At 40.1% G+C, this 27,991-nt stretch overlaps 1 protein-coding gene across 3 annotated transcripts in view; it reads right to left on the bottom strand.

Moving 5' to 3' along the window:
* Positions 1 to 558: 558 nt before the first annotated feature.
* The window catches only part of DICER1 (dicer 1, ribonuclease III), a 61,608-nt gene continuing 34,175 nt past the window's right edge, over positions 559 to 27,991 (bottom strand). For all 3 annotated transcript variants that reach the window (XM_082832555.1, XM_082832556.1, XM_082832557.1), the window contains 19 exons: positions 26,985 to 27,117; positions 25,508 to 25,750; positions 24,762 to 24,916; positions 22,077 to 22,209; positions 21,022 to 21,097; positions 20,214 to 20,353; positions 17,746 to 17,925; positions 17,304 to 17,517; positions 16,947 to 17,100; positions 15,784 to 15,966; positions 15,401 to 15,506; positions 14,788 to 14,963; positions 13,045 to 13,825; positions 10,074 to 10,229; positions 6,181 to 7,066; positions 3,961 to 4,229; positions 1,305 to 1,467; positions 1,138 to 1,213; positions 559 to 785 (listed from right to left, as the gene is read on the bottom strand). In XM_082832555.1, coding sequence (XP_082688681.1) covers positions 620 to 785; positions 1,138 to 1,213; positions 1,305 to 1,467; positions 3,961 to 4,229; positions 6,181 to 7,066; positions 10,074 to 10,229; positions 13,045 to 13,825; positions 14,788 to 14,963; positions 15,401 to 15,506; positions 15,784 to 15,966; positions 16,947 to 17,100; positions 17,304 to 17,517; positions 17,746 to 17,925; positions 20,214 to 20,353; positions 21,022 to 21,097; positions 22,077 to 22,209; positions 24,762 to 24,916; positions 25,508 to 25,750; positions 26,985 to 27,117 — 4,390 coding nt within the window. In that variant the 3' untranslated portion in view covers positions 559 to 619. The remainder of the gene's footprint in view (positions 786 to 1,137; positions 1,214 to 1,304; positions 1,468 to 3,960; positions 4,230 to 6,180; positions 7,067 to 10,073; positions 10,230 to 13,044; positions 13,826 to 14,787; positions 14,964 to 15,400; positions 15,507 to 15,783; positions 15,967 to 16,946; positions 17,101 to 17,303; positions 17,518 to 17,745; positions 17,926 to 20,213; positions 20,354 to 21,021; positions 21,098 to 22,076; positions 22,210 to 24,761; positions 24,917 to 25,507; positions 25,751 to 26,984; positions 27,118 to 27,991) is intronic.

Raw genomic sequence — 27,991 nt, 5'->3', positions numbered from 1 at the left:
AACATGCCAGCCAATGTTAATTAAAAATCTGTCCCTTACTATTAAGTGCAACCGCGACCAGGAAACATCATCTTACACGCTGTAACGTGGAAAGGAAAGACAACACTGGCACGCTTCTCTCGCAAACTGCATCGCTCTACTCAGCTTATCAACTACGCAGGACTGGCACTGCCACACACACCGTCGGGTGTCAAGAGCTCTCAACAGAACCCTGGGGGCTATTCCAGGTTTAAGCTCCTTGGCCTCCGAACTCTAAGCAAAGCTGACAGAATTAAACTAAAACGAAACAAAACAAAACAAAAACTCTCCACCATTTCTTTGAGCACTTGCTAAATGTCGTCAGTAAAGCACTCCCGTGGTTTAAACAAAGCAGAAGTGAGGAAAGAAGACAAGATTGTGTTTGCGCAAAAGACTAAAACTACAGTTAGTTCCGAAATTTTTATACATGTGTTAAATGTTTTATTCTGTAACCTATCTTGTTATCAAACAAACTTTAAATTCTGCCTGCAATTCGTTCCACTCACTATCAGTTTTAAATCATCCTTTTCAACTTAAATATTTTCCACCTTAATTCTGCTTTTTTTGCTTTTTTTTTTTTTTTTAATTTTAAAAAGGGGTTTCAGCTGTTGGGAACCTGAGGTTGATTAGCTTTGAGGCTTCGTAGGGCTCTTCTTGCCGCTGCAGATTTGGCAATCCTGTAACTTCGGCCAACACCTTTGAATTTCCCCTTTCCTACTACTTCCACAGTGACTCTGACCTTGCCATCGTAAGTTCTCTCAGCCGGGCTGTAACAAAGCCAAACAGCTTGAATTAGAAGTCAGAAGTATTTATTATTATAGTCAGTCAGCACCAAGTATGTACTCTCAGGCTGAGAGTCCCCGATACAAGCTGACACCACACGAAGGAAACATGCGTTATGACTGCTACATACTACCAACAGACAGGGCTGCAGCTCTTTCTCTCACTCAGTGTTACTTTACAAAACAAAAAGAAGTCAATCGGGCTACAAACAGCAACTGCACAAGAGCATGTCCCAGGGTAAATATTTTTCAAAATCATTCGCATATGGCATCTTCGAGAACTCTTCCCCCTTGTTTTTCAGTAATTTAACTGTTTTCCACGCATATTTTTGCTTACCTAAATTTGGCGGTTTCTGGTTCCATTTCAAGCAATTCTCGCACAGGGGAACGGGGCACGTTTGCAGAAAATTTTTCTGTAATCAAAATGAAAGAATAATGTGATTAGTACCCTTGAAGTTGTTTTTAATTGTGATTCTGCCTCTCTCGAAGGGGAGCCAACTGTACCTATCAGCGGCCGCATCATAGGATAGTACACCTGCCAAACCATCTCCAGCGACATCCCGCTATCCATGTAAATGGCACCAGCAAGCGACTCGAAAATATCCCCCATGGCCTTTGGAACTTCAATATCCTCTTCCTTCTCTTCATCCTCCTCAGATCTCCTAAGCTATTATAGGGAGAAAAGTGACTCGTAAGCAAAAAGGCCGCTTTGAAAGGCAGTCTACAGAGATGTGTTTCTTTTCTTGGATATGACTCTTACTATATCTTTAACAAGGGTAACAACATCAAACATTTATGACATGCCAATTACACCGTTAACAGGTTCTTCACAAACGTTACCTTACCTTAAAAAAAAAAGAAAAGAAAAAGAAAAAAAGCCCTTCCCTAGTTAGTATTCTATAGTCAACAAAGGAAAAAAGATCACTTCCAAATAAAAACAAAAACAACCCTAACACAAACTGGAAATAGGCAATAAATTGATGGAAAAATTTTTCATATTTCCCTCATAATCACAGAACTGCACACTGAAACAGGTGTAGCCCCTGGCGGCTTGGCAAGGGGCAGGCAGAAGACTCATCGGGGCAGCGCAAGCAAGGGTGCACGCGGCCTTGGGGCGTGTAAACTGCCACTTTTTTGACAGGGCAATTCTATTTGGAAGATATTTTCCTCCAAGCTCCCCTTTTATTAAACCACTTAATAAATGTTCACTATGACAGAGAACCTGACACAAAGTAGGTATTCAGATTAATAGAATAAAAACTCACATATGTATCAAACGCCTTTTAAAAGTTCATAATTCTTTGATGTGGCAATTCCGCCTCTAGGAATTCATCTTAAGGAGGTAACTGGATATTTAAGTATATTTACCGCATCCACGTTTATTACAAACCCTAACAAAAAATACCTTAACCACCCAGTTGCAAAGGATTGTTTAAACACGTTACATTATAGCCATATACTCACTAGCGTGCAGCTACTGAAAGTTGTAATCCCAATTATTAATGATCGGGGAAAGTCATCCACAATATATTAAGTGAAAAGAATAGGGTATGGTACACTATGCATGCTATAATTTCATTTTATATCGTACATAACTATGTCTATGTACATTAGCAATAAAACATCACAAAATGTTAATTTCGGTTATTTGTATTTTCTAAAATACACACACATTACTTGTGAAAGAGAAATAAAAAGAAGAGGGGATAGTAATTTCTAAATGGATGGTTTAGCCACACAAAGTTCTATATAATAGATGCTGACTACCGGAAAAAATAAGATACTTACTGTTGTAGATGGGAATTTTTAAACTTATCAAGTTTAATTCTCTCCTTTTACAAATGAGGAAACTGGGGCCCAGAGAGGTGGAGAGACTTTCTTAAGATCAAACAGTAAGTTAGAGAAGCCAGACCATGACACTCCCAATCAGTTTTTGTAACTTCTATACATATGTTTATATAAATGAAGGGAAGGAAAAGAATGAACAAAAACTAACAAAGCCAGTATGTCCAACTGTCATCAAAAGAGAACTTTGGGTTTAGCTAATTCCTCAACTTCTAAGCTTAAATATTTCTACAGAATGAGACTAGAAATAATATTGAATATATCTGAGATGGTTCTAATTCCTGGTCTCACCGCTAGCTGTGCTCCAACTCAGACCATTAATCTTGGAAGAGTGTGCAAGGGTGAAAGGGGAGAGGAAGGGCACTGCCTACTGATTCCCCTTCAGCACATCCTCCATCCCGTTCAACATGCTTGACCCTTCTGCCCCGTGGCTACACCTCAAAACCCAGGCTCTTCATTTCTCTCACAGGAGGCCAAGGAAGTGCACTACTCCCTAACGACGGTTTGTGCGATTAAAAAACAGGAAGGTACAAATTAAAGAAAGAGTAATTAAAATGGCTACCAGAGTTATGAATGAATTCCATGACTTACAAGAAATCTACAGAAAGAAGAACAAAGGAATCAGAATGAGGAGAAGAAGAAATGCAAGTGCTCTCCTGGGTACCCAGGTATGTGGATGGATGTTAGTGAAGGATTAGAGGAGACTGGAAGGATCTCAGCAAAATCCTTTCCTACAAAATTTCAAAATAGTTCACAAACACATTAGAATTAGCTCCATCACCAAAGAACCTTTGGCTGAACTTACAGCAGAAACCTCTCAAATTCCAGTCCCTAAAAATTTAGAAGTTTGGCTTTTAAATGAGATTTTCCCATTTCAAGTAGAAGCAGAATATACATTTGTGATGCCTACCTGAGGTATTAGCAAATACTCCTGACCTATTTTAAACAGAAAGAAAGACAGAACCAGCCACGCCGAGCTCTCACTGAGGTTAAAGCTTCTCTGGGGGCAGGGGGAGGGCTGCACCTCTCTGGCGTGCCTAAGCGCCTGGAGCCCGAATCAAGGACTGGGGGTGGTGAAGCAGCTGAAAGCCCCCTGGCTCCCTCTCCTCGCCAGAACGACCACAGTATGAGTGGTCAAGTTGAAAAGGCCTCCCCCTGAAGACTGAGACCCATTCACTTCTCCCTGGAAAACGCAGAGCGTGCCGGGGACCACAACCCTGGCCTTCGGCTGGCTCTCTAGACAGCTCTGTCGAGAACCCTAGTCGGAAGGCTTATTTTAAACACTGACTTCAACATATCTTAAAATGGCACTAACCTCAGAATCCATCCCTTGCATTTCATTCTTCTCGAGCTGAAACTGCACAAAATCATCGATGACGTGGAAGAGCTCAGGAGAAACTGCTTTAAAGTACTTGTGGTAGTCATACTTCACAGCCAATGATGCAAAGATGGTGTTGTTGACCAGAGCCGAGCGCAGGTCAGTCAGGACCCCTGGGGAGTGCTGCCGTGGGTCTTCATAAAGGTGCTTGGTTATGAGGTAGTCCAAAATTGCATCTCCCAGGAATTCTAAGCGCTGGTAACAATCTGAGGGAAGATCCAAAGTGAAGCCCTGAGCTCCGGCAAAAACGTTTACACAATTTTCAAATAATAACTCAGATAAAGAACTGATCCCCCAGACACACTGAAAAGATTTTTATTGGGATTCGTTTTCATATATATTCTTCAGTGACAAAATTATTTGACATCATACGGAAGCCTCTGGAAATTAAATTCTAATGACAAATTAAGCATATTTCTTACATAGAAATTGGGGTCATAAAATTTTTAAGTGGCCAAAAGACTAATGCTCGTTAAGAAAAAAGCATTTCCCAAGTGACACCATCATCACTCAACCCTTTTCCTTCGGCACTGTGCTGGCCAGGCAGGTGCTGGGACACCTTTCTAAAGGCTCCATCACACATCGTCACCTAGCAACGAACGCCAGACCCTGAACATAGTCCTGCCCCACACTCTGCTGTCACCCCTGCACACTGTCCACTCACACTCTGGAAAGTGTGGGAGTGATACCATGCCTCGCCACTCCTGGGTTACATTTGCTACACAAGATGACAGTTAGTACAAGACAGTTTTCTTCTCAACTTGAATGAAAAATGTGAATTTGACACAAACCAAGAGGCTGAGAAAGGAGAGTCGTGGAGGCGAGCAAAGACCTTAAGCAAAAATGATCAATGTCAAAATGTGAGAAGTTATCGACACTGATCAACACCTCTATCATCTCACAGTGATTAAAAAGAAGCTGTTCAGGCGAGATGAACTGGGAGATTGGGACTGACACATACACACTATTGATACTGCTGTAAGTATAGATAACTAGTGAGAACACACTGCATAGCACAGGGAACTCTACTTAATGCACTGTGGTGACCTAAACGGGAAGGAAGTCCAAAAGAGAGGGGAGATACACCCATTTGTGTGTGTGTGTGTGTGTGTGTATAGCTGATTCATTTTGCTGTACAGTAGAAAGTAATACAGCATCATAAAGCAATAAAAATTTAAAAAAAAAAGAAGCCGTTCAACTGTGGCAACTGAGGCGGGAACAGAGATAGTGAGCTGCCCCCGCACAGCCGATGAGCTCAGAAGCAGGGCCCGAGGCAGACTAGAACCCAGGGCTCCTGCCAGTACAGCATGGTAGAAAAGGAGGCCTCGTTTCTTCTCCACAAAGAAAAACAGGTTTTAGTTTCACCAGCCTTTCTAGCCCAGAGTCAGATAATTTTTCACTTTTGGTTCTACATTTTTCTGATCATCTTAACCCACACTGTTTTTCTTATACAAACTTTATACTCGGCTTTGGTTTTCTGAATTCAAGCGCTTATTACTCTGACACAGAAAAAAAATACAGACTTTAGCTGTTTCGAAACCTGAAGCCGATTTTGGTTTTAGGCGCCTATTCTCCCTTCTAATCGAATGGATTGGGAGCCTATTAAATACAGGAGGAAAAAAAACACGGAGCACAGCGCAAAGCAGAAGGCGACAGCAGAGTCAGAGCAATGAAACCTTCCTGTGAGAGAGTTTCTTTTAATCGGTTCATCTTTAGATTTTAAAAGACCTTAAAGGGAGGGGACTTTTTGTTCAGGAAGAACAATAAAAAGATGTCGAAAGACATCCAGAATATACGATAAATAATTCAAGAACCAAAAGCAGCAGGGGCCGGGCATCAGAAGGACAAGGAGGGGGAGCATAAAATGGCAAAAACACACCGAAATACTAAGGCCCGAACCTGTCTAATTATGCTGCACATCAAATGACAGGGGCACGAGGAGCCAAGACAGCTCTGCTCCCAGCTGTCAAAGGTAAGGAACAGTACAGCTCCCAAACAGAAAGGCTTCTTTCACTGTCTTGTGCTCCCTCCCCCACCGTGCGCACTAAACTCTAATGTACATGCACAGATTATTCTTTTTACATTATTCTACAGAACAACCCCATTAACACAAGGTCTCATTTTCAGAGCAGTGAGCTCTGGTCTGGGGCTCCTTACCAGTGATAGTGTTGTAGTGGTAGGAGGCGTGTGTGAAAGCCTGTAGTAGGTAAGCCTTATTCTTGAATCTGTAGTTGATTTTCTTTTCGAAATTTTCAAACCCCGAGATAAGGTGACTCAGTGTCCTATCTGCATCTGGGTGATCAAACATGCACCTCGGTGGGATCTCCAAACACCCATACTCCACGTCTTTCAACACAGAGGAGCGGGGGCCAGCTCCAGAGGCGGCAGCGCGGCTCCCTGAAAGGTTCTTTTGTTGGCTGGTGAAATTCTCCCTGGTCGGGCACATGGCCTTTTCCCGATCAGTCCTCTTAATTACCGGGAGCACCTTCAGCCCCAGCGAACAGAGGAAAAGCTGAGCAGCCCTCTCGCCACAGCTGGTTAAATAGCAGCCCAGCAGGGCTTCCACACAGTCGGCTATGCTTTTGTCAGCAATGCACTGCTCGGTGTGCAGGTCGTAAGAAATGGACTGTTTCCCTGTGTCAACACCACAGTTTTCTTCTGATGGATTCCAGAACCCCACCACAAAGTCATCCTCTTCAACAGCTTTGCTAGGATCCAGATAGCACATTGCATCCCAAGAGCTATAGTCAAAATCCTCAAAATCTGATGAAAATGGTATACTACCTAAGGAGGATTTTTTGGGCATTTTCCATTCATAGGCGGAATCAGTGGCTGAAAAAGCAGAAAGCGAGATTTTCTTGACAAAAGCTCCGGATCCCATCAGCATGCTATCTATGAACTTGATGTGCTCCTGGTCGTACTCCAGGAAGTCCTCCTCGTCGTCGGCGTCCTCCTTCGGAGGCCCCCACGTCAGGCCCCCCCCCTCCTCCTCCTCTTCGAAGTCATCGTCCAGCTTGCCATTAGCCAACATGCAGTCTTTTGTCTGCAAGAGGGAGAATGGGGAAGGAGGGGAGACATAGCTGCTGTTTTTAAAAGGGCTTGAGACTCAATAAAAGCAAGGGTTATGGATAATTTCAAATGACAACCACAAATACTAAAAGGCAACTTTCAAATCATGGCCATTTGTTTTCAATTAACATAAAATAAGTTATTTAATCATATAAACAAAGTAAAACACGTTCTTTGAATGTTCATTTTCTGAGTTATAAAATGACCTTTATCCAGTATGAAGCTTTAAGTCAAGGATTTCATACATGGATATAAAGTTTAAAATTAAGCTCCACAAGGCAAAACTTCAGCTAAGAATTCTAACTGTAGCAGGAGACACAAGGAAAGCTCTCATATGCTGATCACAGAGAGCTTCAAGTTGGCTGACAAAGTTTTAAAATGTTTTTTAAAAGATTTTCAAATTAATAAAATTAAATTCCAGATGTAGAAAAAGCATTATCTTTGCAATTAAATAAGAGAATAATATGTAAACAGATAAAATTATTTTCTTTATAACATTAAAAATGTACAGTGGGGTTTCATAATAAAGTTTTGGTCCCTATTTCCACTTCAAAGCTCATTCGCTACAATGTAAAACTAAACTACTTTGCTTGGAAACTAAAAGTGATCACTGTGAACTAAGCTATGAATTTGAGAAATTATGCTTTTCCCTTTCGGTGAGCTAGAGTAATCAGGGTAACAGATTATAGCATAACTGACAAAAATAGAAGACAATTTAGACTAACATGAAACACAACAATCCAATTTCTGTCAGAAGATCTTTGCTAATTCCAATTTCTTTGGCAAAAGCTTATTTGTGAATGACAACCTTAATAAGGGGCCAGGATTCAGTAATGATGTAACTTTTTTGCAATGCTAGAAAGATACCAAATTTCTGTTGTTCAATAAAAAATAAATAAATAAACAAGACTACTTGGGGGGGAAAGGCGGGAGGGAGTGCTTCAATGAGGGTGTGCTTCAATTTCAATAGTGACAACTTTGCAGAGTATTCTGATAAAAAGGTTTTCAAACTTTGTCAACCATTTTTTTAAATGCTGCAAATATTCTCATTTTAAGCCAGACTCAAAAGAGATACAAACAGTGCATTTGTTTGAAAAGAAATAAGTGCAATGAGCCAAGCCATCCATATACCTACAACTATCTGTCTGTATATTTTAATTAAAAAGTTTACAAATTTTTTTCAAGAATAAGGAAGAAAACCAAAAAAAAAAAAAAACCTAAAACGGTGGACACCTCTAGGGACTATGACCTAATAAAAATTACACTTTCCCAAGGTAACGTGAGATGTTTTTGACTAGCTGGTCCTTAGGAAAAAAAGGCCAAATTGCAACTAAAAAAAAAAAAAAAAAAGGCTAAATAATATTTTTAATTTTAAAAAATCCTTATATATCTTTAGTAAGATGCTATCATAACCAGACACTGGCAAAACTCACAACAAGGGCTGGGTTTTATCAACAAATAAGCTGTGTAATCTTGGGCAAAGTTCATTAATGCCTTTGGGTTTTGGGTTTTTTTAATCTGCAAAATAGTGGGAGTCTACCTCACTAAATGGTTTCCAAGAGCATTTCAAGCTCTCAAAATAAAACCAAAAACAAACCCAAAAAAAACAAACACAAACAAAAAAAAAGCAAAACCACCAGCATGAAACTCCTTTTACAGTTCAAGTTCACTTTCCACCTGCGTTATTCCCACCTTCGGCGTCTGTGTGCAAAGCTTTCACTTAAACCTATCTGCTGAGGAGCGAGGCAGGTAGAACAGGAATGGATCCAGCATATGCTTTCCAATATCGTATAATGGTCCATTTCAAGAAGTAGAAATTATTAAATGAAAATATAAACAGTATTTAATGTATTCTAAGAACCAAAGTGCCAGGTCATTTGAAATGTTAAGGAAAATAACTTTATGTTGTATCTTAAAATAAAAAATTTTTCTTTAATTAAAAGGACATGCTAACATCACCTCTATGCTAATTTTTTTTTTTTATTTGAAGAACCAATGATACTATGAAACAGGATTTATAAGGCAGGATATGTGTTACTGGAATGTTTTCCAAAGAAATGCAGTATTTCCTCTAAAGTTCTCAAAATCTTACACATCTTCCTCTAAGGTTCTATTTCTAAATTAATAACATATATAATTTTTCTAACCCAACTTGCATTAAAATATTCTCTTAATGCTTTTCCAGATAAGTTCAATTTCTGTAGTAAGTCGAATACTGCACGAGTTAAAAATATACTCAATGAATAAGTAAAAATCAAAACAGAGTCACAGAGCATGCTACCTGGAAATGAAGTAACAACGAGCCAGTTTATCATTAGTGCAAAATAAATGCCTGAAAAATGAAACTGCCTGCGAGATGGCCTCCCAGCCAACCACACTGGACAGACTGCTTCCACAGCTCTCCGGCTCGCAAGGCCCTCCGAGGTGCCCTCTGGTGGCCTTCGAGACAGGACAAAATGAAGCAGCTGCAGCTAACGTTTGGAGACTTAAAGTCACTGGCAAGATTTTAAACTATTTCCAGAAAACTACCTTTATGTATTTTTTTTTAAGGTCACAAGAGGAGAAATAGTCCTGAAAAAGCCCTGAGCTGCAAAAGCAAGATTTTACTGAAATTACTGCACATACAGATTGGAGATCATAGGTCACTGAAAAGTCATTTCACTGAACAGAGCTAAGGATCTACAATAAATCGTAATATGTAATATTAAAGTGAAATGTTACAGAGCTTTGCTTTTTTTTTTTTTGAGTCACAGCATCAGATACTCTTTTGCCTTTGGAAAAGGAAGATCACAGAAATTGTTCTCCATCAAAATTACAACACTGTTCTATATTCATGAAAAGACATCTGTTTAAAGGAATTAATTCAATATATTGAATTTCTACTCTACTATAAACACACCAGGGAAAAGAAACAAAAAATTAATAGAACAAGAGTCTGCCCCTCACCAAAAAATAAATCCATCCAGTTACCAAAAACTTACTATTTCATCTTTTTCCCATTTCTCAGTGTTACTTTTGTCTTGATTTACTACATAACCAGGAGGAAGCCAATTCACAGGGGGATCAAATATTGACACCACCATGCGGCTGGGCAGCCCCTTCTTTTTTCCAAGCCGATACAGATTACAGTTGCTGACCTTTAGCAGAAAAAATTTATAAGATACTTATCCATAAACAGTCACTGCTGCAATTCATATAAGGCATTAACATAATTTTTTAGCTAAACATTCTTCATATTCCATAACTGGTCATCAATTATTCAGACTGTATAGTTTCTCTACCTCTTCATGATAGGAAATATTAAATTCTCATGTAATCTGATGATATAAAATTCAAACTGTTAATTGGGACTATCAAAATAGAAAAGAATGCAATTCCACATAAGTCCAAGATGTCACAATATTCTCAATGAAATAAAAGGAGGAAATACCATAAACGCTAGCTATAAAGTGAAAATTGGCACTGAACTGAGCTCAAATAATTTTATGTTCCTAGAACCTAAGCTATAAATATGATTTCGACTGCAATGCTTTCTCAAATATTATTCCTTAGTTTTGGATGGCAGTTCAAGATATTTTGTTCAACCATTTTAAAATAGAGCAAAAGGCAATAAAGAAAAGCTCCATGTTTACTGTCATCAATAAAACAGCTTTACTATCTACCCTCTAGTCTGTTTCTCCTAAGGCCTCCATCTCCTCCTTAATTTACTCAAATCCATGTTTCCATCTCGTTTTTACTTGGAAACCAAGGTTTAGAACGGTCAATCTCATCTTCATTTTCTAAAAACTGGGTTCCTTTTTATTTAAGTACTTCATGAGCCCTTTTTCCACGTAACTCAATACCCCTGAACAAGCACCCACGTCGGAGAGGCGCTGGCGGGCAGCGAGGCAGAGGAGCGGTCCCTGGAGCCCACAGGCTGGGCCGGGAGCCCCCCATGACGCTCACTCTGGGCCGAAGCCCTTTCCCACGCCGCCTGCACGGCTTAAGTACACGCTGGCTTCCCTTTCCACACCATGGGAACACAGCATCACAGATGCCAACAAGAGGGTAAAGTACGACAGGGGCGTGAAAGGGACAGAAATCACATTCAAAGTCAGCAGAAATGGTCCGCCGGGTGGAAAAGGAAGAAGAGCTCAGTAAGGGCCCACGTGAGGCACAAGGTGGGGCAGGCAGAGCTCAGCCCGCAGAAACGGGGCGAGCAGCGGGGAAGGAACGACAGCAGGTGTGTGCACGGGTCCCGCGAAGGACAGCCAGGGGCGGCAGCCCGGCCGGGACCCTTGGGGGCGGGGGGCACCCTGAAAGGGCCTTCACCACCATGCTGCGGGAGCGACAGTGATTTCTGCAGCATGTAAGGAGTCAGAGCTTTCTGAGCAGACGATGGATGAACTTTCAAAAAGGAAAATAATTTCCTTCTTACCTAAGAGTGTGCTGTTACTTTGTGCTCATTCTCAGCCTCTGATGCTTTCTTCCTGCAACCACCCCTGGGAAATCTCATTTGTTCTCAATTATCACTCTTACGAAGACTGTTTCCCCAGACTGCACCTAAGTCCTAAATTCTTAATTACCTGAACATTCCACTTCCTAGTCCATGAGGTCTAAAAACTCTAGCCCCAACTCTTACTCCTGTACTTCTGTCTTCCTCAGCACCAGCCCCGTCAGCAGCCCCAGCCGCTGTGGTCGTTAGCTCTGCGTCACCCTCTCTACCGGGAGGCAGCAGAGAAGAGTGGGCGAGGCTATGGGCTCTGGCCTCAGTCACGCTCCCGACCATCCCAGACTAGCTGGATGACCTGCTCGAGCCAATGAAACTCCCTAGGCAAGAGTTTCCTCAACTGCAAAATGGGGACATGTCATCTACCGCTGAGGGGCAGGCTGAGAAGACTGGAAAGAGCAGGTGTGTAAACACTCAGTGCAGTGCCTAGTGTTACAGACAACTTCAGAGGGAGGTCAGCGTAGTGGTCAAGAGCGAGGTCTCTAAAGCCAGACTGTCTAGGCCGTGCCACGTACTTGCCATGTTAACTTGAACAAGGTAATCTCTCCTGCCTCAGTATCCTCAGCTATAAAATGGGGATGATTAAAGTATACACAATTACAAAAAAAATAAATAAATAGAAGTATACAGAATTAAATCAGGTAATTAATATATGTAAGGTGACGAGGGTAGTGTCTGGCTAGAGTAAGTACTCGTAGGTGTCGGCTAAGAATCTCATCGCCTCTGAAATCTCACTCCCCTCAGTGCTTTCCTTGCTGCCAGACTCTACATCTGTCTCATTTTCCACTTAAGCTTAGACTTCTTCAAAGGCCCAAATGATCACGCAGCGCGGTTAGGTTTTGCTTTTCAACTCATGCCGCATTCTGCTTCCAGCCTGACCATTTAAAACTACCGCTTTATTAGTATTAATAGTCCCTTACACAAGAAGTACCCTCAACACGCACCTCATTCAAAACAGTGCCGACTCTTCAGCCTGGCACCGAAGACCCTCCATAATACAGCTTCAGCCCACCCGCCTTTTCAAGTCTTTTCTCGGATCTTTCCACACTTTCTCCACAGTTTATTCACCGAGTCCTGACACGCTCTGCCATATGTTCCCTGTTTACACACTACAAACGCACCTCTTCTGTTGACGCCTCCCCTGATCACAAGTGATATTCCTTCCTTCTGAGCGCTTAGCAGTTTTGTGTGTTACTTGTCAAGCCGGTGCACGGCGCCTTGTGACATCTCTTTTATCATCATTTAAATATTTATCTCCGTTACTTTTCTTCCCTCAATCTTAATTCCACACTAAATTTAGTGTCACTCCCACGGGGGTACAGAGCAGGCTCCAGCTGTCCTGTCGGGTGTGGCAATCCCTGCGGTAACACTTTCCTCATCCTCTGAAATTTATCTGATGCTTGAGACCACTTTTATGCACGCTGAGTAAAATAACTGCTCAAAATCAAAGGGCGCTTTCTTACCTTTTTGCTTCTCATATAGGAAAGGCGGCCCTCGTGAGCATCGGGATAAGTGCAGAAGAGATACGTGGTGATGGCATGCTTTAGGAAGGAGTCGCCAAGCATTTCGAGCCGCTCCAGGTTAAATCCATCACTAGCATTTGAAAGGGTCAAAGCCTGAAGAATAAGTCCAGGGTTTGGGCCAAGCGTTCTCGAGGAGTACCCGGGAGACGGGCTCTGCTCAGAAGCCGTCCTGTCCGTGAGCGCCTTACCAGTCTCTGTAGTACCAGGCACGGCGGCCACCGTGGGACTTCCATCTGAGGTAGATTTGTTAGCATTTCCATCAAGGTATTTATTACTCAGTAGAGTACATTCATCGCTGGGCTTGGGCTGGTTCTCATAATTGTATAAATTCTGAATGGGATATGAGGTAGTTGGTTGTACAGGTATTTCCTGCTTGTAGTAATTCAGATGGTTTCCTCGGCAAAAGTCTCTGTTAGCTAAATCGTAACTGCCATTGGCGAGATTTTTATTGTAAGAAAGACCATTAATTGCTGTCAGATCTGTTGAAACTTCAATTTGGAGCTTACCAGGTGACTCGAACAACGTTCTGCAGTTCACAGACATTTGGTCGTGATTTTCTAGACAGGAGGTTCTATTAGCACCTTGACGTGCAGCATTTTCAAGGACGACAACTGTGCTGTGCTTACAGTGATTCTCATTTTCAGCTGAAGAGGAGTTAGCAACTGAGATGAAAGATTTGCTGTCAATAGATTTTTTCCACCCGAAGTCTAAGTTGGGGTATCTGCGAAGACATTTTTATAGCTTTTCATGAGATCCTTCAAAAAGGCTAGGCTTAGAGCGAGAGCAATTTGAGCAAAACTTAAATAAATGAGGACCCTATAAATATACCCCTGCCTTAGAAGATAAGAAGTTTCCAAGGCAGAAGCCAACACACCTGGAACTCTGCACAGTGTAAACCATCAAGTGGGACATGGGTCTCTGCACGGTGCGGGGCTTAGCTCATGAAGCCTGGGGCCAGCCTACGGGACCTAGAGCCACCGATCGCGAGGGCTGGGACCCGAGGCCAGCCAGGTAACTAGCTGGGTAACCTGGGACAACTTACTTCATGTCTCTGTACCTCAGCTTCCACACCTGGAAGAGGAACTAACACCTCTTACACCACAGGATCCTAACAATGAAATCATCTGACATGAGCTACAGCATCTAAGCCAGTGTCTGACGCTGTAGTAAGTACTCAATAAATGTAGGCGTGATCACTGCTATTATAAAGTTCCTCATTTCCTGAACCATCTTGGTCTTGCCAACTGGCTAATTTCTTTAGAATGCAGAGTCCTGACAAGTGAGAAGAAAGTAATGAAGACAGAGACCACACAGAGGCAGTTGCTCTTTCATGTACATTTGATTTCATAAAAAAAGGAAGCGTCTTAAAATGTCAGCAGTGGCAAACAACTGTTTCCATTTTCACTTTAACTGCCATCTCTGAAGGGGGAATGACTGTTTTTGACCTCAGGCTCTCCTCTCCAGCTGTAACTTCCCAAGAATGTTAGACTCATTGACCCAATGTACAGATTTTCACTTATGAGTCAAGCGATGCATTTATTTCACGTATTAGATAGGCATCCACGTTTTCTTTCTATCTTTTCAAAATTATTCTACATACAATTAAAATGTGAACTTAATTGCGCTCCTCTGCCAGCAGGACCTCACGAGCCGAGCTCTTCCTGGCCCACAGCACAGGCGTACCTAAAATCCGCGGGCAGTGACCTCACTCCCACACCAGCGTCGCCGGCTGTCTGCGCTCTCAGTTCCTCTGCAGTCAAAAGGCAGTGAAGGCGATAAAGTATGCTGGGGAGACAAACCGCTTTTCTCCACAGTGATGCTGGAATTGGATGTATAGCACAGAGTTCTGGAACCAGTATCTTTGAGTAAGCAAAAATGTGGATAAATATAAATTGTGGATAGACAAATAGAAAGCAAACACACAAGAGAAGAAAAAATGAAACTTAAGGCCAATTTCACTAATGAAGAAAGACAAAAATCATAAACACTAGCAAGAAATCTTAAAAATATTCTTTAAAATAACCCTTTAAGGAAAATGGGATTTATCCTAGGATTTACATGGATGATTTCATGATATAATTGCTATCAGTGGATCAAGTATAAAAGCCAAACCTCTCACACTTACCAAAAAGATGTTCAAATGGAAGTCAATACATCATATTAATTAAAGCCAAACAATACCTAAGGGTTGGGCAACTTCCAGAAACCTCACGAATCACTCAATTCACTTGATAAAATAAAATTCAAACTTATCTTTCAAAACATCAAGTTATGCTAGTCACAATTAACTCACTACCTGTTTATTCTGCAGACTTTCCCATTTGGCTTTCCTCTTTTCAGCACTGCTTAGAGGAAGAGCTTTCCCCTTCTGATTCAAATGGCGAGGTGTCAGAAGATTCAGTCTATAAAAATTTCAAAATAATTTTATCAAACAGACAAAAACAAGTACACTCTCACAGTGGTTCTAAAACCTCAGTGTGTCTACAAGTCACCTGAAGAGCTCATTTAAATGCAGACCGCTGGGCCACACTCTGGGCAACTCTGTGTGCAAAGGACCTCCTGAGTTCAGAGCCCACATACAGGTGTGCTGTGTGGACTGTGAACCTCCACATCTGCCTACTGACCTCTGGAAATAATGCCACAAGTAAAATCAAAATGTCATTTCTAGAGCTCCTTTACCTTGAAGATGTGTGGTCCACATCCAGCAGCGGCTGGTTGAGATTGGTCAGGTCAAGGTTATACTTTGTTTTATAATATTCTGCAAAAGTTTCATATTCAGGGGAAGGAAATTTACTCAGGGGGGTAAGATCAGTGTACACATCAGCTACATAAAATCGATGAGGCTGATCAAAATTGCGGTATCTAAAAAGGAAAAACAATCAGTGACTTTCTGGTTTAAATCAACTATTCTCAAAACACAACTGCTTTTAATATGCAGTTAATGCAAATTACTTGATTTTAAAGAGTTCAAAAAGGTCAAAAATAAATAACATTAAAGAAACTTCAATTCTAAATAATACATTTCAAGTGGATTTAAGACGAGAAGAACTGCATTTATATCAAGTAAAAACTGACTCCCCCCTTTCCCTATTTTACTACCGTCCTTGTTCTAAATATCTATACTTTGGTAACACATGAAAGCTAAATGGCACCTTTAAATATCTCTTAATTTCATCAGTATAAATAGTATAGAAAACTTTCACTATCTAAACAACCAAGTAAATACTTTGTATATTACTAACGCTAAACATGAAAGACACTTGCCACATAAAATGTATTACTGCGGCATTTATGATATTGATAGGTTGGTGTTAGCTAACATTTAAAATATGGCTTTGAAGTACACAAAGAAAAAAGAAAACAAAAACCAAAGACTGAATTGCAGCCAGTACTTTACTTCTTTAAAAAGTGCAGTGTTTAATTTTATTGATTAAAAACTCCATCCCCTAAATTTTTACAAAATAAGAAACAAAGCATAGTAATTTACTGTTTTTACTGCACTTAATAACACTATGCCTTTTAACAATTCTAATAAACTATTATTTACACCCAAATTCTTTAAGACTGGGGATTAAAAGGATGGAGGTTTTAAGAAGAAAACCTATCAACATCATTCAGATGATCTGACCTTCACAAAGTCAAATCCCTTCATCAACACTGTTATGGGTTTTGTTTTTTAAGTAAGTAAACTGGAGAGAACAGGTCCACCATGAAGAGATACCTATATTTTCTACTAGTAACATCAATGCCAAAGTCACAGGTCACTTACATTCCCCATATGAACAAGGGAATCTTCTGAAATGACGTATCACCACCACTTAGCCTTCCACTTAAAATCTTACCTTGGAATGATAACTGCATCTTGGTAATCTTCTAATTTAAAAACAAAGGGAGTTTCTTTTGAATACTTTGTACTGGGAATGCCTATGCGAGCTTCAGATTTCTCGATATCTTCCATGAATTTAAAGTCAATGTCCAAAGTGCTGGAGTCATTAACTTAGGGAAGAAAAAGACCCTTTAGCTTGTTAAAATACAATAATACAGGTAAGATCTTTACTCAAGCTATATATTCATTACATGTGTCTAATTCAGAGTTATCAAAGATATTCCTGTAGTTTATACAATAAGCTCATTGTTAAGCAACAGTTTCATTTTTTAGCTAGTATACAGAAACACTTTAGAGTCTGGGTCCTTCTTACCAACATTAAGAGGTAGAACACAGTATGCTGAGTCAGCGTCTGTGGGTTTAAATTCTAGTGCAGGTTTTTCAAGCCGAAGAATATGTGAGAATATATACTGGTGAAGTCTTGTAATCAACTCAAGCATTTGTAGAGATAACGTGAAACCAGACTTCTTCAACTCAATAGATATGGTAACCTCTCCAGAGCGTGTGTACACAGGAAAGTGCGGAATCTTAACAAAAAGAAAAATAACGCACCCCCAAGGTTAGCAGATGTTTCAGTCCATTACAAACATTTAACTTCAGAAAAGGAATGGTGCTTTGTATCAGGGGAACAGAAGAGATACCTTAATTTTAAAATATTAAACATTCGGAGGTAACAAAAGATAGTTAAAGTAGCTTGTCCTTTTTTAAAAAAGAACAAGACAGTTCAACATAAACAGTTATTATGAAATGTCTACCTGAGGTATGGGTTTGGCTGTCAGTATTCCAAAGCATCTTGTGGTATCCTCAGGGGGATAAAGCTTCCGCCTTCTAAAGTTGAGTTCATCAGGTAAAGGTGTCGTTAGAACCATTCCTATCACATACAGGTAACAAGGCTGATCGGGCTTGGGGTAGCTATCCCTCAAACATTCTGGAATCTGGGATTGGAAAGAAAAATTAAGCATCAAGTTCAAGTGTATTAACCTCTTTTCCAGATGTTGGCAAGATAACAAATTTATTCCTGGCTTTACTAAAAACTGATGAGAGAAAACTGAGAAAATATCCAAGGCAGGAGACCTCCTAATTTCTTAACCTCACTGGAGAGTCGGCACTTCTGGGTCTGCAAAAGTATATAAAACCGTCAAACACTGCAGGGTCTTTCAACACAATACTGTGCATTTGATCTATTTCTTTTGACTAGAGAACAAACTCTTTTCTTTCTTGGGTTTCTTAGTCTTTACTCACTTGTAGAATACCAGAAAATAAAGGTAGCCAAATTTTTAAAATCCCATGTAATCCTGAAACTCAAAGATAACCTTTATTAACACTGTGATATACTGTATCATCTTCCAGACTTTTTCTGGAATAAATGTATACATTCCAGAATAAATGTATATAAACATACACACATGCATATTTTTCACTACAAATGGAATCACAAAAAAAAGACTGTATCATAACCTGATTTTTATCTCCAGTTACTACAATGAGAACATCTTTCAGGGTCAATACAAATCAGTATCATTTTTAATGGCCATCTCATTGAAGGAGTAAACCATGACTTAAACTAAGATTGCTTCTGAACTTTCAATAATCATACAACCTCACCCAACTGCCTTGCAGTTTCTGAGGCTCAATAACATAAATAATCATGCCCACAGTTAAAAGGCACAGAAATGCTGGCTATGGGATAGTTATAGTTAATAGAATATCAGATAATACAGAATGCACCTATTAATTAAACAGGATGCAAAGCAGTACTATGCTTCTCAAAACACTTATTGGTGATAACATATGATGTCATATGAAACCAGTCCAGTAATCTCTAGGATAAATGTTAGAGCAGGAAAACTGGATATGAGGAAATAAGCATTTCAGAAAATCGGATAACTTAATTCATGATTTTTGAAAAACTGACATGGTTTTGAATCTTGAAAATGCTTAGCTGGGTGCAAACTTTTTAAAAAAGTAAAAACTCAATAAAACTGCAAAAATAAAACAAAAAAATCATACATTCAGGCCAAGATCAAAGTACACAGCAAATTTTTGCTTCTGTTTGGGGTTTTTATAAGGTAAAAATATTGACAAATATTTTTTAAATAAGTATTTCAGCCCAGTATGGTTACAGCTAGAACAAATATTTTTTAAATAAGTATTTCAGCCCAGTATGGTTACAGCTAGAACTATGCCACAGATCCAGCTAGACACAATACATTGAAAAAACTAATTTTAACTCCAGTCTAGCCACATCCTAACTCCCGACAAGTAACTGTGCTTGCACCTGCTGGTGTGCCCCTCATCTGGATGGGCACTTGCCTGTTTTATCATACACACCCTCTATGTTTTAGCTCCAAACATAAGGTAAAGCAAGAACCTTGACACTAAAGTGAATGAAACAAAGAATGTCCCTTTAAATGACATTAACACACTCTGGATAGAATCTGATAGATGAAATTGAGCTATTTGTAATGACATGGATAGACCTAGAGTCTGTCATACAGAGTGAAGTAAGTCAGAAAGAGAAAGACAAATACCGTATGCTAACACATATATATGGAATTTAAGAAAAAAAAATGTCATGAAGAACCTAGGGGTAAGACAGGAATAAAGACACAGACCTACTGGAGAATGGACTTGAGGACACGGGGAGGGGGAAGGGTAAGCTGGGACAAAGTGAGAGAGTAACATTGACAAATATACACTACCAAATGTAAAATAGCTAGTGGGAAGCAGCCACATAGCACAGGGAGATCAGCTCAGTGCTTTGTGACCACCTAGAGGGGTGGGGTAGGGAGGGTGGGAGGGAGACGTAAGAGGGAGGGGATATGGGGATATATGTATACAGAGAGCTGATTCACTTCGTTATACAGCAGAAACTAACACACCATTGTAAAGCAATTATACCCCAATAAAGATGTTAAAAAAAATAAATAAATAATAAAAAGCCAATAAGGAAAAAAAAAAAGAATCTGATAGATGAGTCCAGGAATCCTTTTGAGAAGAAAAACAAAAGCAATGTCTGAAATGAGAAAGAGTACACAGTGTCCACATGACAGCGAAGGGGCTGATCTGAGAGAAGCTGTGAACGAGGGAGGGAAACGAGCTGAGATCCAGAGTGGGCTAAATTACAAGGGTTTTGGAAGCCAAGCAAAGGAACCTGGACTTGATATAGCAAGAAATAAAGTCAGAAAGGCTAGATTTTTACTCGGTTCTAACCAATACTAACTGCTTTTGGGTAGCACTGTCTTCGTTTTGTGGAGCCTGGTCTTCCTGGAACACTGGTCTCTTCTTCGTCATGTAAATCAAGCTCTTCTTCGTATTTAACAGTCTCTTTCCCAACTGGCATCAAATGGTCATCCAGTTCGCCTAAGAAATGTAAAGAGAATTAACAAGCAATCCTGATTTTGCCTCTCTGACTCATCAGTGAATAATCCAGAGGAGCACTATGTTAGGAAGCAACTGGAAAAGTCATGAAAACTAAAGCATCTGTGCCTTTAATAATACAAAAGTTATCAGATGTGATACTTAAAGTGAAGTCTATTTTGACATTTGTATATTCAACATGATCAGGATTATAAATTCTGTTCTAAGATTAAAAAATAAAAACATGAACAGAAAACTAGCACATGTCATCCGTTTACAAATGCCACTGGAAAACGAGTCTTCCCATTAAAAAACAAAAGTTTTAATTTGTACACTAACATAGACTAATTTGAGACCGATACATTAAAACACAAAACACAAATGTTCATGATTCAACAGTTACTAGAAGACCTTTATGTACTTACATACTGAAAAGAGGTCAGGAAACGGGAGCAAATTGTAGCTGTTAAGCTGTGGAAAACAGAGCTCCTCCACCTTACACGGGATCTTCAGTTACACCACACTTACACCTGTCTTCACCGAAGCACACCAAGAGCAACAGGCTCACAGCCCGCATAATCCTTAGGCACCTATGAAGCCCTTGATGTGCTTTTGTTCTACAGTGTTTTTAACTTTATTTTTATTTACACGTGCCTTTCAAACACTCTTACCAATTTTGTGCAGTTTTTCACAGCAAATGAGAGCTACGACTCTTTCAGCCAATCGTATACAGCTCATTGGGGGACCCTGAAAGTAACAAAAAATGTGCCCATTATATATGCAAGAAGCTGTATTATCATTAGTGCGTAAAACATATATGAAACCTCTACCCCGAAATCTTTAAAGTTGAAATTTACCAGAACAATGTTTCATTTTGAAAAACGTCAGCAAGTTTAAAAAAATCCTAATCTCCATAATTTGAAGAGCCATCTTTAAAAATCCTGCCCAGGGCTTCCCAGGTGGCGCAGTGGTTAAGAATCCGCCTGCCAATGCAGGGGACACGGGTTCGAGCCCTGGGCCGGGAAGATCCCACATGCTGCGGAGCAACTAAGCCCGTGTACCACAACTACTGAGCCTGTGCTTTACAGCCTGTGAGCCACAACTTCCGAGCCCGCATGCCACAACTACTGAAGCCCATGAGCCTAGAGCCCGTGCTCTGCAACAAGAGAAGCCCCCACTCGCGGCAACTAGAGAAAGCCCGTGCGCAGCAACGAAGACCCAACACAGCCAAAAATAAATAAATAAATAAATAAATAAGCCTGCCCAGTAAAACCTACATAGTTATAACTAAGATTTTACAATTTTGATGAATTTAAATTTTAGTAAGAACTTAATATATCAGTATTGAGACTAAGAATAGCAGTTACACAAAGGCTGATTTTCAAGTCAACAACAAAATAACTAGAGCAACCCAGCTGCATTTAATGAATTCTGTGTCACTGTAAGTATCTAAGCCACAGATCAATGATTCTGCCAGAAATGTTTATAGCAGTAAGATCTTAAAGGAAACTTCAGAGGTCATCTAATCTAATTCTGGGAGTCTACGAATTATATAGTCTATTGAAGATTGGAACATATAGCTGACTACAAAAGAGATTTACAAATTTACTTTTTAAAGTAGATTTAAAGCCAAATTTATCTGCAACTTGCATAGCCTTAGAGAAGTTGAAAACAAATCTATTAATGACATATTTTAAGGCACAATCATTTCTTTTTCTAAACTTACAACAATGGAGGCTCGAAGAGGTGAGTTAATTGGCAGATAAAGAGTTGAATAAAATGTACCATCAGGCAACTCTCGGGTTCTACATTTAGGAGCCAGGTGAGTAAACGGATCACTTGGTAATCTAGCACAGTATCTGTGAAGAAAAAGAAATTCTGATGCTGAGTCTACAACTGAGAAACAGAGGAAAAATTTTTTATTGATATTCACATTCTAAAGTTTGATTTTTTTATGCCCCTCTTGCCCTCTACTGGATTGGTATTTATATGTGGAGTCTGAGCTACACTGCTTCAAACTTGCAATAAGATGGAACAGTACATTTATACACATAATGGAACGTTCTGCAATGATGTTCTTTCTGTATCTGTGCTGTCTGACAGGGAAGCCACTGAGCACGTGCAATGTGGCAAGGGCAGCGAAGGAACTACATTGAAATTTGAATGTAAACAGCCATACGCGTCTTGCGCTATGACTGGACTGTGCAGAAAGTACTGCTCAGAACCCGTTAAGGGAATAAACTGGCAGTGTTTGGTCCTTAATGACCTTACATTTGCCCACAACCGCTGGGGTCTATGCAAGGACGGCATCAGAAGCGGGCCCAGTGTTCACACAAAGGAGGGCAGCAGAACAAGACGACCACCCAGCAGCAGCACAAGGAGAGTACTGCAAGCAGGGCAAGAAGCCAGCCTCGAGGGAGCTGGGGCCCAAGTCAGGAGGGTGCTGGGACAGGAAGCCAACCCAGTGGGGGCCAGGACACACGCAAGGAGGGCAGCGGAATGGGCAGCAACCCTGCAAGGTCAGGACCTGTGCAATGAGAGCACCTAAACGTGGTGGCAGCCCTGCAGACTGCTATATATAGGGAGACTGAACAGTCAAGTACTTCTTTTGAGGACAATGGGAATCAGATTCCTCACTATTAAAAAAGCCAGGAACAAAGATGGAAAAAAGGGAAGCTAGAATAAACCCTCTGGTGTCATGCTAAAAAATGGAGTTAACAACAGACAGGTAGTCAGGTACAGAAATAACTACAAACGTGTATTTATATAAATGTTTATATAAACGTGTATGTGAATAGGTATAAACATTTTCTAGCTCCATCTACGAAACAGCCTGGTAGCAGTAATACTCCAGAGGCAATGAACACACCTAGTGCGCGGATCTTGGTTTCTAAACACAACTCATTCTCCACTAAAAGGAACCAGGACCTTTTGGAGAAAGAGCCAATATCTAGGCTGCGGCAGGGAAATTATGAGCCTAGAACATCTTAGTGTGCCATAAAATACAGAAATGTTCGAAGAACAATGGCGACATGTTAAAAAGACATAGAAGCTAGAATGAAGGGGCCCCACCAGCCAAATTTTACACAATTTTAACAACAAAATAAATGACAGCAAAAGACTATAAATGACTGAATAAAACAGAAGCCCATTAGTTCACATTGGATAAAAAAATAAAAGGAACAAATAAACGGAGAGCAGAGAAAGCTCTTCCTCACAGTAAAACGACAATAAATACCAGAAAGAATAATGCAGTCAGAAAGTCACCATTTTGCAGACATCACAGAAATAATCAATTCAGGCAAGAAATATCAATTGAGTACTGACACTGATGGGTGAAACTGGGAAGAGGAATAAATTTCATATAATCTCAAAATATCTCCCCACGAAACAGTCACTAATTATAAAGGGGGAAAAGGCAACTTTACAGTAAAGAAAGCTGGCAGACCTTACGTAAGTGATCAAAGTCACCACCATAATAAGAGGACAAATAAAACACTGAGGGACCCCGTTAGAGAGAATGAAAGGAACACAGCATCACTTCCATGATATGCTGGCCGAGAACACATAATCTGGGTCTAATCATGAGAAAATATCAAATAAACCCAAACTGAGAAATGACTGGCCTGTCATCTTCCAAAGTTTCAAGGTCATTAAAGTCAAGGAAAGACTGAAGAATGGTTCCAGGTTGAAGGAGACCAGACAGATGAGGAAAATGGGTACAACCCACGATCCTGGACTGGACCCTTTCACTCCAAGAAAATTCTCGTGAAACTTGAATGGGTCTCTCTGGGTGAAGGGTATATGTGAGTTCTCTGTAGTACTCTTGCAATATTTTAAAGTCTAAAATTGTTTCAAAATAAAAAGTTAAAAAAAAGAATATGTTTTCTGCTCCTTTATTTTGCCTCTGCACAAAATTTATCCTGATACATAATCTAGCTATGTATCTGCTTTTCTTAGTTCTTAGAAATGTTATCACCAACTCAGGACAAAGTAAAACAGAACATACTCCAAAAAAAAAAGGTTAATTTATCATAATCTTCCATTACTGCTAATGGAAAATTCAACATCCACCAACATTCATGACACAAAACAAGTTTCAAGATTTATAAAAGAGTGAGTGTTGCAAAATTAATCTCAATCTAATTAAAATACGCATGCCTTCATTATGTCAGCCTTGTCAATGAGAACTAAACATTTATTACTATGCAACACTGGTTTTGCCTTCTGACAAAAAAGAACAATGAACCAAAAAAAGCAACTTCTTTTCCTTCTCTCGTCAAAGTATCACAGGCCATAAGCAGAAAGATTGGTGATTGTTTGCAAAAGGTAAACAATACAATACTTATAGGTTTAGACTTAAATCTCGCAATTCTCACAGGCTTTCCATGCAAATGATTTGATGCCATACCTATTGATGTGTCCAATGGCCGTGTTGATTGTGACTCGTGGACCACCATCATCGGGCCTCAACACATATGGCGGGAAAACATCATCATCATCCACAACAGGCTCAATGTCAGTCTCACCGGTATCAACTGACTTGGAACATTTGTTTCTCAAGATCTGAACATTTTAAAAACAGAACTTATGAGAACAAATGCTTCTTCTGCCATTAGTTGTCTGCTGCTGTACCTACAGAAAAAGCTCTCTTGACATGAAACATCTCTCCTAAATACACTGCAATACTCCACAGTTGCCTGCTGCTGAAAATTTCTCCTAATTAATCCTTTCCAGCTCCAATCATGTGGAGAAGTTCCCCATACAGGTAACAAGGCTTAAAAGGTACTGTACCTACCTACCTACCTACACACACACACACACACACACACACACACACACACACACACACACACGTGATCCCCAGTCTTTCATGAGTATAGGGGCTATGTCATCACTCTCAAATCACTCTGCATCTCAAACAATCAACTGTTACTACACTGTCCACATAAACAGTACACTTCGCAGGTCTTCCTCCCCAATAATCCATATGACCACTTTCACTGCTATTTTCCTGTAAAATACTGTTGGCTCTGTGTAATTACTCTCAACTTTCTAATAGTGTACACACTGCACAGCTCTGTCGAGACTATTCTCTGAAGATAAAACTATTTCTAAACACATAAAAACAACTTAAAGATAACACATGAATCTTACCTTTTCAATAGCTTTGTATGTTTTAAGGTCCTCTTCAAAACTTTTTATTTTGTCTGTATCTGCTAACATTACATAATTAGAGATCGGTGCCCTCGCTCTTCCCTTAGATTGAACATAGGATCGATACTCTGTGGGCAGATCAAAACGAACCACCAAGTTGCATTTCGGTATGTCAACACCCTCCTCCACAATACTTGTTGCAATAAGCAGGTTGGTTTCATGCGCTCGAAATTTCCTAAGTACCTGAAAAAAAAATCCACCAAGGATAGCAATTCTAAGAAATTTTCCAAAGAAAACAATGTAGTAAAATTAAGGGACAACTGTCATTTCTGACAATACTCTGAGCACGCTTAATCCAGGCCAGGCTGAAGATGATGATAACACCTCACAGAACTCCAGACGCATGAACACGTGACATTTTCAACTGAATATGACCTGAAAAATCCAAGTGCCTTTCTATTTTACAGAAGCACCCACGGACAAATCACAGCCTTCAAGATGAAGGCGCTGGCTTCTTTAATAACCAAAGTGACCAAACGAATCCCCTTCTGGAGTCCTGTTGCCATTCTGAGCCTCCGTACTGGGATCTTATGGCTGTGAGTTTGTGCCAACATCCCTCCAAAGATGTCAAAACTCTTTCACTAAAATCCCTAAATCACTTGGAATTAAAAATTACAAGCAAAGCATTACTTATCTTCTGGCATCTTGGGACACATTTAAGGGATCAGAAATGATTTTTTTTTAAAGTGAAAAATGTTTTCATACCAGATTTAAGGTAACATCGTTTCCCAATCCAGAATAAGTTAAATACGAAAGTAAGTTGGGTTTTAGACTGATCTGTCAGACTCTGGCTGTTAGACTCCCCAAACCTGGAATATTACCAAAGAGCTATCGCATAGAAATGACTTCAACGTGAATTATTCTGCTACTTTTAAGTTAAATAACAAATTTTAAATAAAAAGTTTTTACTTGCAAGCTGGAACACTATATTAAGTTTTAGCATCTTTACAATGCTATTTCCTATATCAAAATCTTAAAAAGCATGAAAAAAATGAGGCCAAAATCTTTAAAATGTATTGTTATTTTTAAAGGATTCAACCAAGGCAGCACTTTAAGTAGAAAACAAAACACTTTCTAGGAAAACATTTCAGTTTGTTGCTTCAGAGTCGTATGGAGTCAACAGGAGTTAAGTTTACGCAAGCTTTCTTTTCCTATAAAATGCAGTTGTGTGCCATCAGCCCGATAATGGAAGACAAAATGGGTGATGGCCATTAAGACACAGAACTGATTTTCCAGATAGATTCTCAACGTATGAATCACTACACAGCTACCGCAAAGGAGATGGCTAGTTTCTGTATGAACAAGTACTCTATATTCCCAAAAAATGCAGAGGAACTATGAAGAAAGGAAGTTCCTATGGGCAAAGTTTGTGTATGCTCTGAAAATTGTTATTGTACAATTATTTGAACTTAGTTACCTCTTCCTGCTTTCTGAATTCCGCTTCCATCTGTTTGTTGCGAGGCTGATTCTTTCCAATGCCATGTCCAGTTATAAAATTGCTGCTGATGTAAGCCAGCTCTGGATCTTGTTTGCCAGCTTCCTTTATCAATCTAAGAAAATTATACACATTTGGAAGTTAAGCACTGCTGAGGGAAAAAAATTTAAACTTTTGTTTCTAAGGTCTCCCTTAAAATGGAAATACATATCCTTTTGCCAACATACCTAACAAAACAGTCGGTATTTTTTTTTCAACTAGCTTAAAAAGAAATCACTGTCGCTCTTCTCTGAGTCAATCTGTGGACCAAATACTTATAACACCAAATACAGGGCTGATTTACACTGATGAATGAAATGGTCACAGTCCCTCAAACTTTCTAATTTGGCAGTGATGACCTTCATAGAAATGTGGCCCAGGAGAGGACAGCGCTAGGCAAAGAGAAACATGGATTCCTCATGTATTTTGGCTTTAGTCCAAGTCTTATAATGAAAAAACCACACACTCTTTCTCAACGCACTTCCCTAAGCACACACACAACTTGCAGCAATGGTCATGCCCTTGTGTCCACGGCCAAACTTACGCAAAGTACCAAATACCCCAAAGGAATACTTCATTCTCCTCTGCACGTAGTAAGAGAGTTCCAGCTGTGCATGAAAAGAAGTGCGTTATTTCTTTTAGATTTACCCCAGCACTCTGTACCACTGGAAGCACGGCTCTAGGGAAAGCGATGCCTCCATCCACTGCTAAGCATCTCCATTCCCAACACTCATGTCCCTGGGCAGGCCGCTGACCACAGTTCTGCATAAAAGGCCACTGAGCTTCGGCACTGCAAGGCCAAGAGAGTTCCCACCCCATCCTGTCAGGAAAGAGCACATACTCCCGAGCTCATCTCCCGTTCTGCCTGCACCTCTGTATTAACCCAGAACGCTTGTCCCCTCAGACGGGTCCTCCACTAAGAAACGGAAAAGAGCTACAGGACGGGCTCA

The sequence above is a fragment of the Leucopleurus acutus genome (genome assembly GCF_964270905.1).
Source record: "Leucopleurus acutus genome assembly, chromosome: 1".
Classification (NCBI taxonomy): Eukaryota; Metazoa; Chordata; class Mammalia; order Artiodactyla; family Delphinidae; genus Leucopleurus; species Leucopleurus acutus.
Note: the sequence above shows the minus strand (reverse complement) of the source record. Positions and strands in the feature narration are given on the sequence as shown.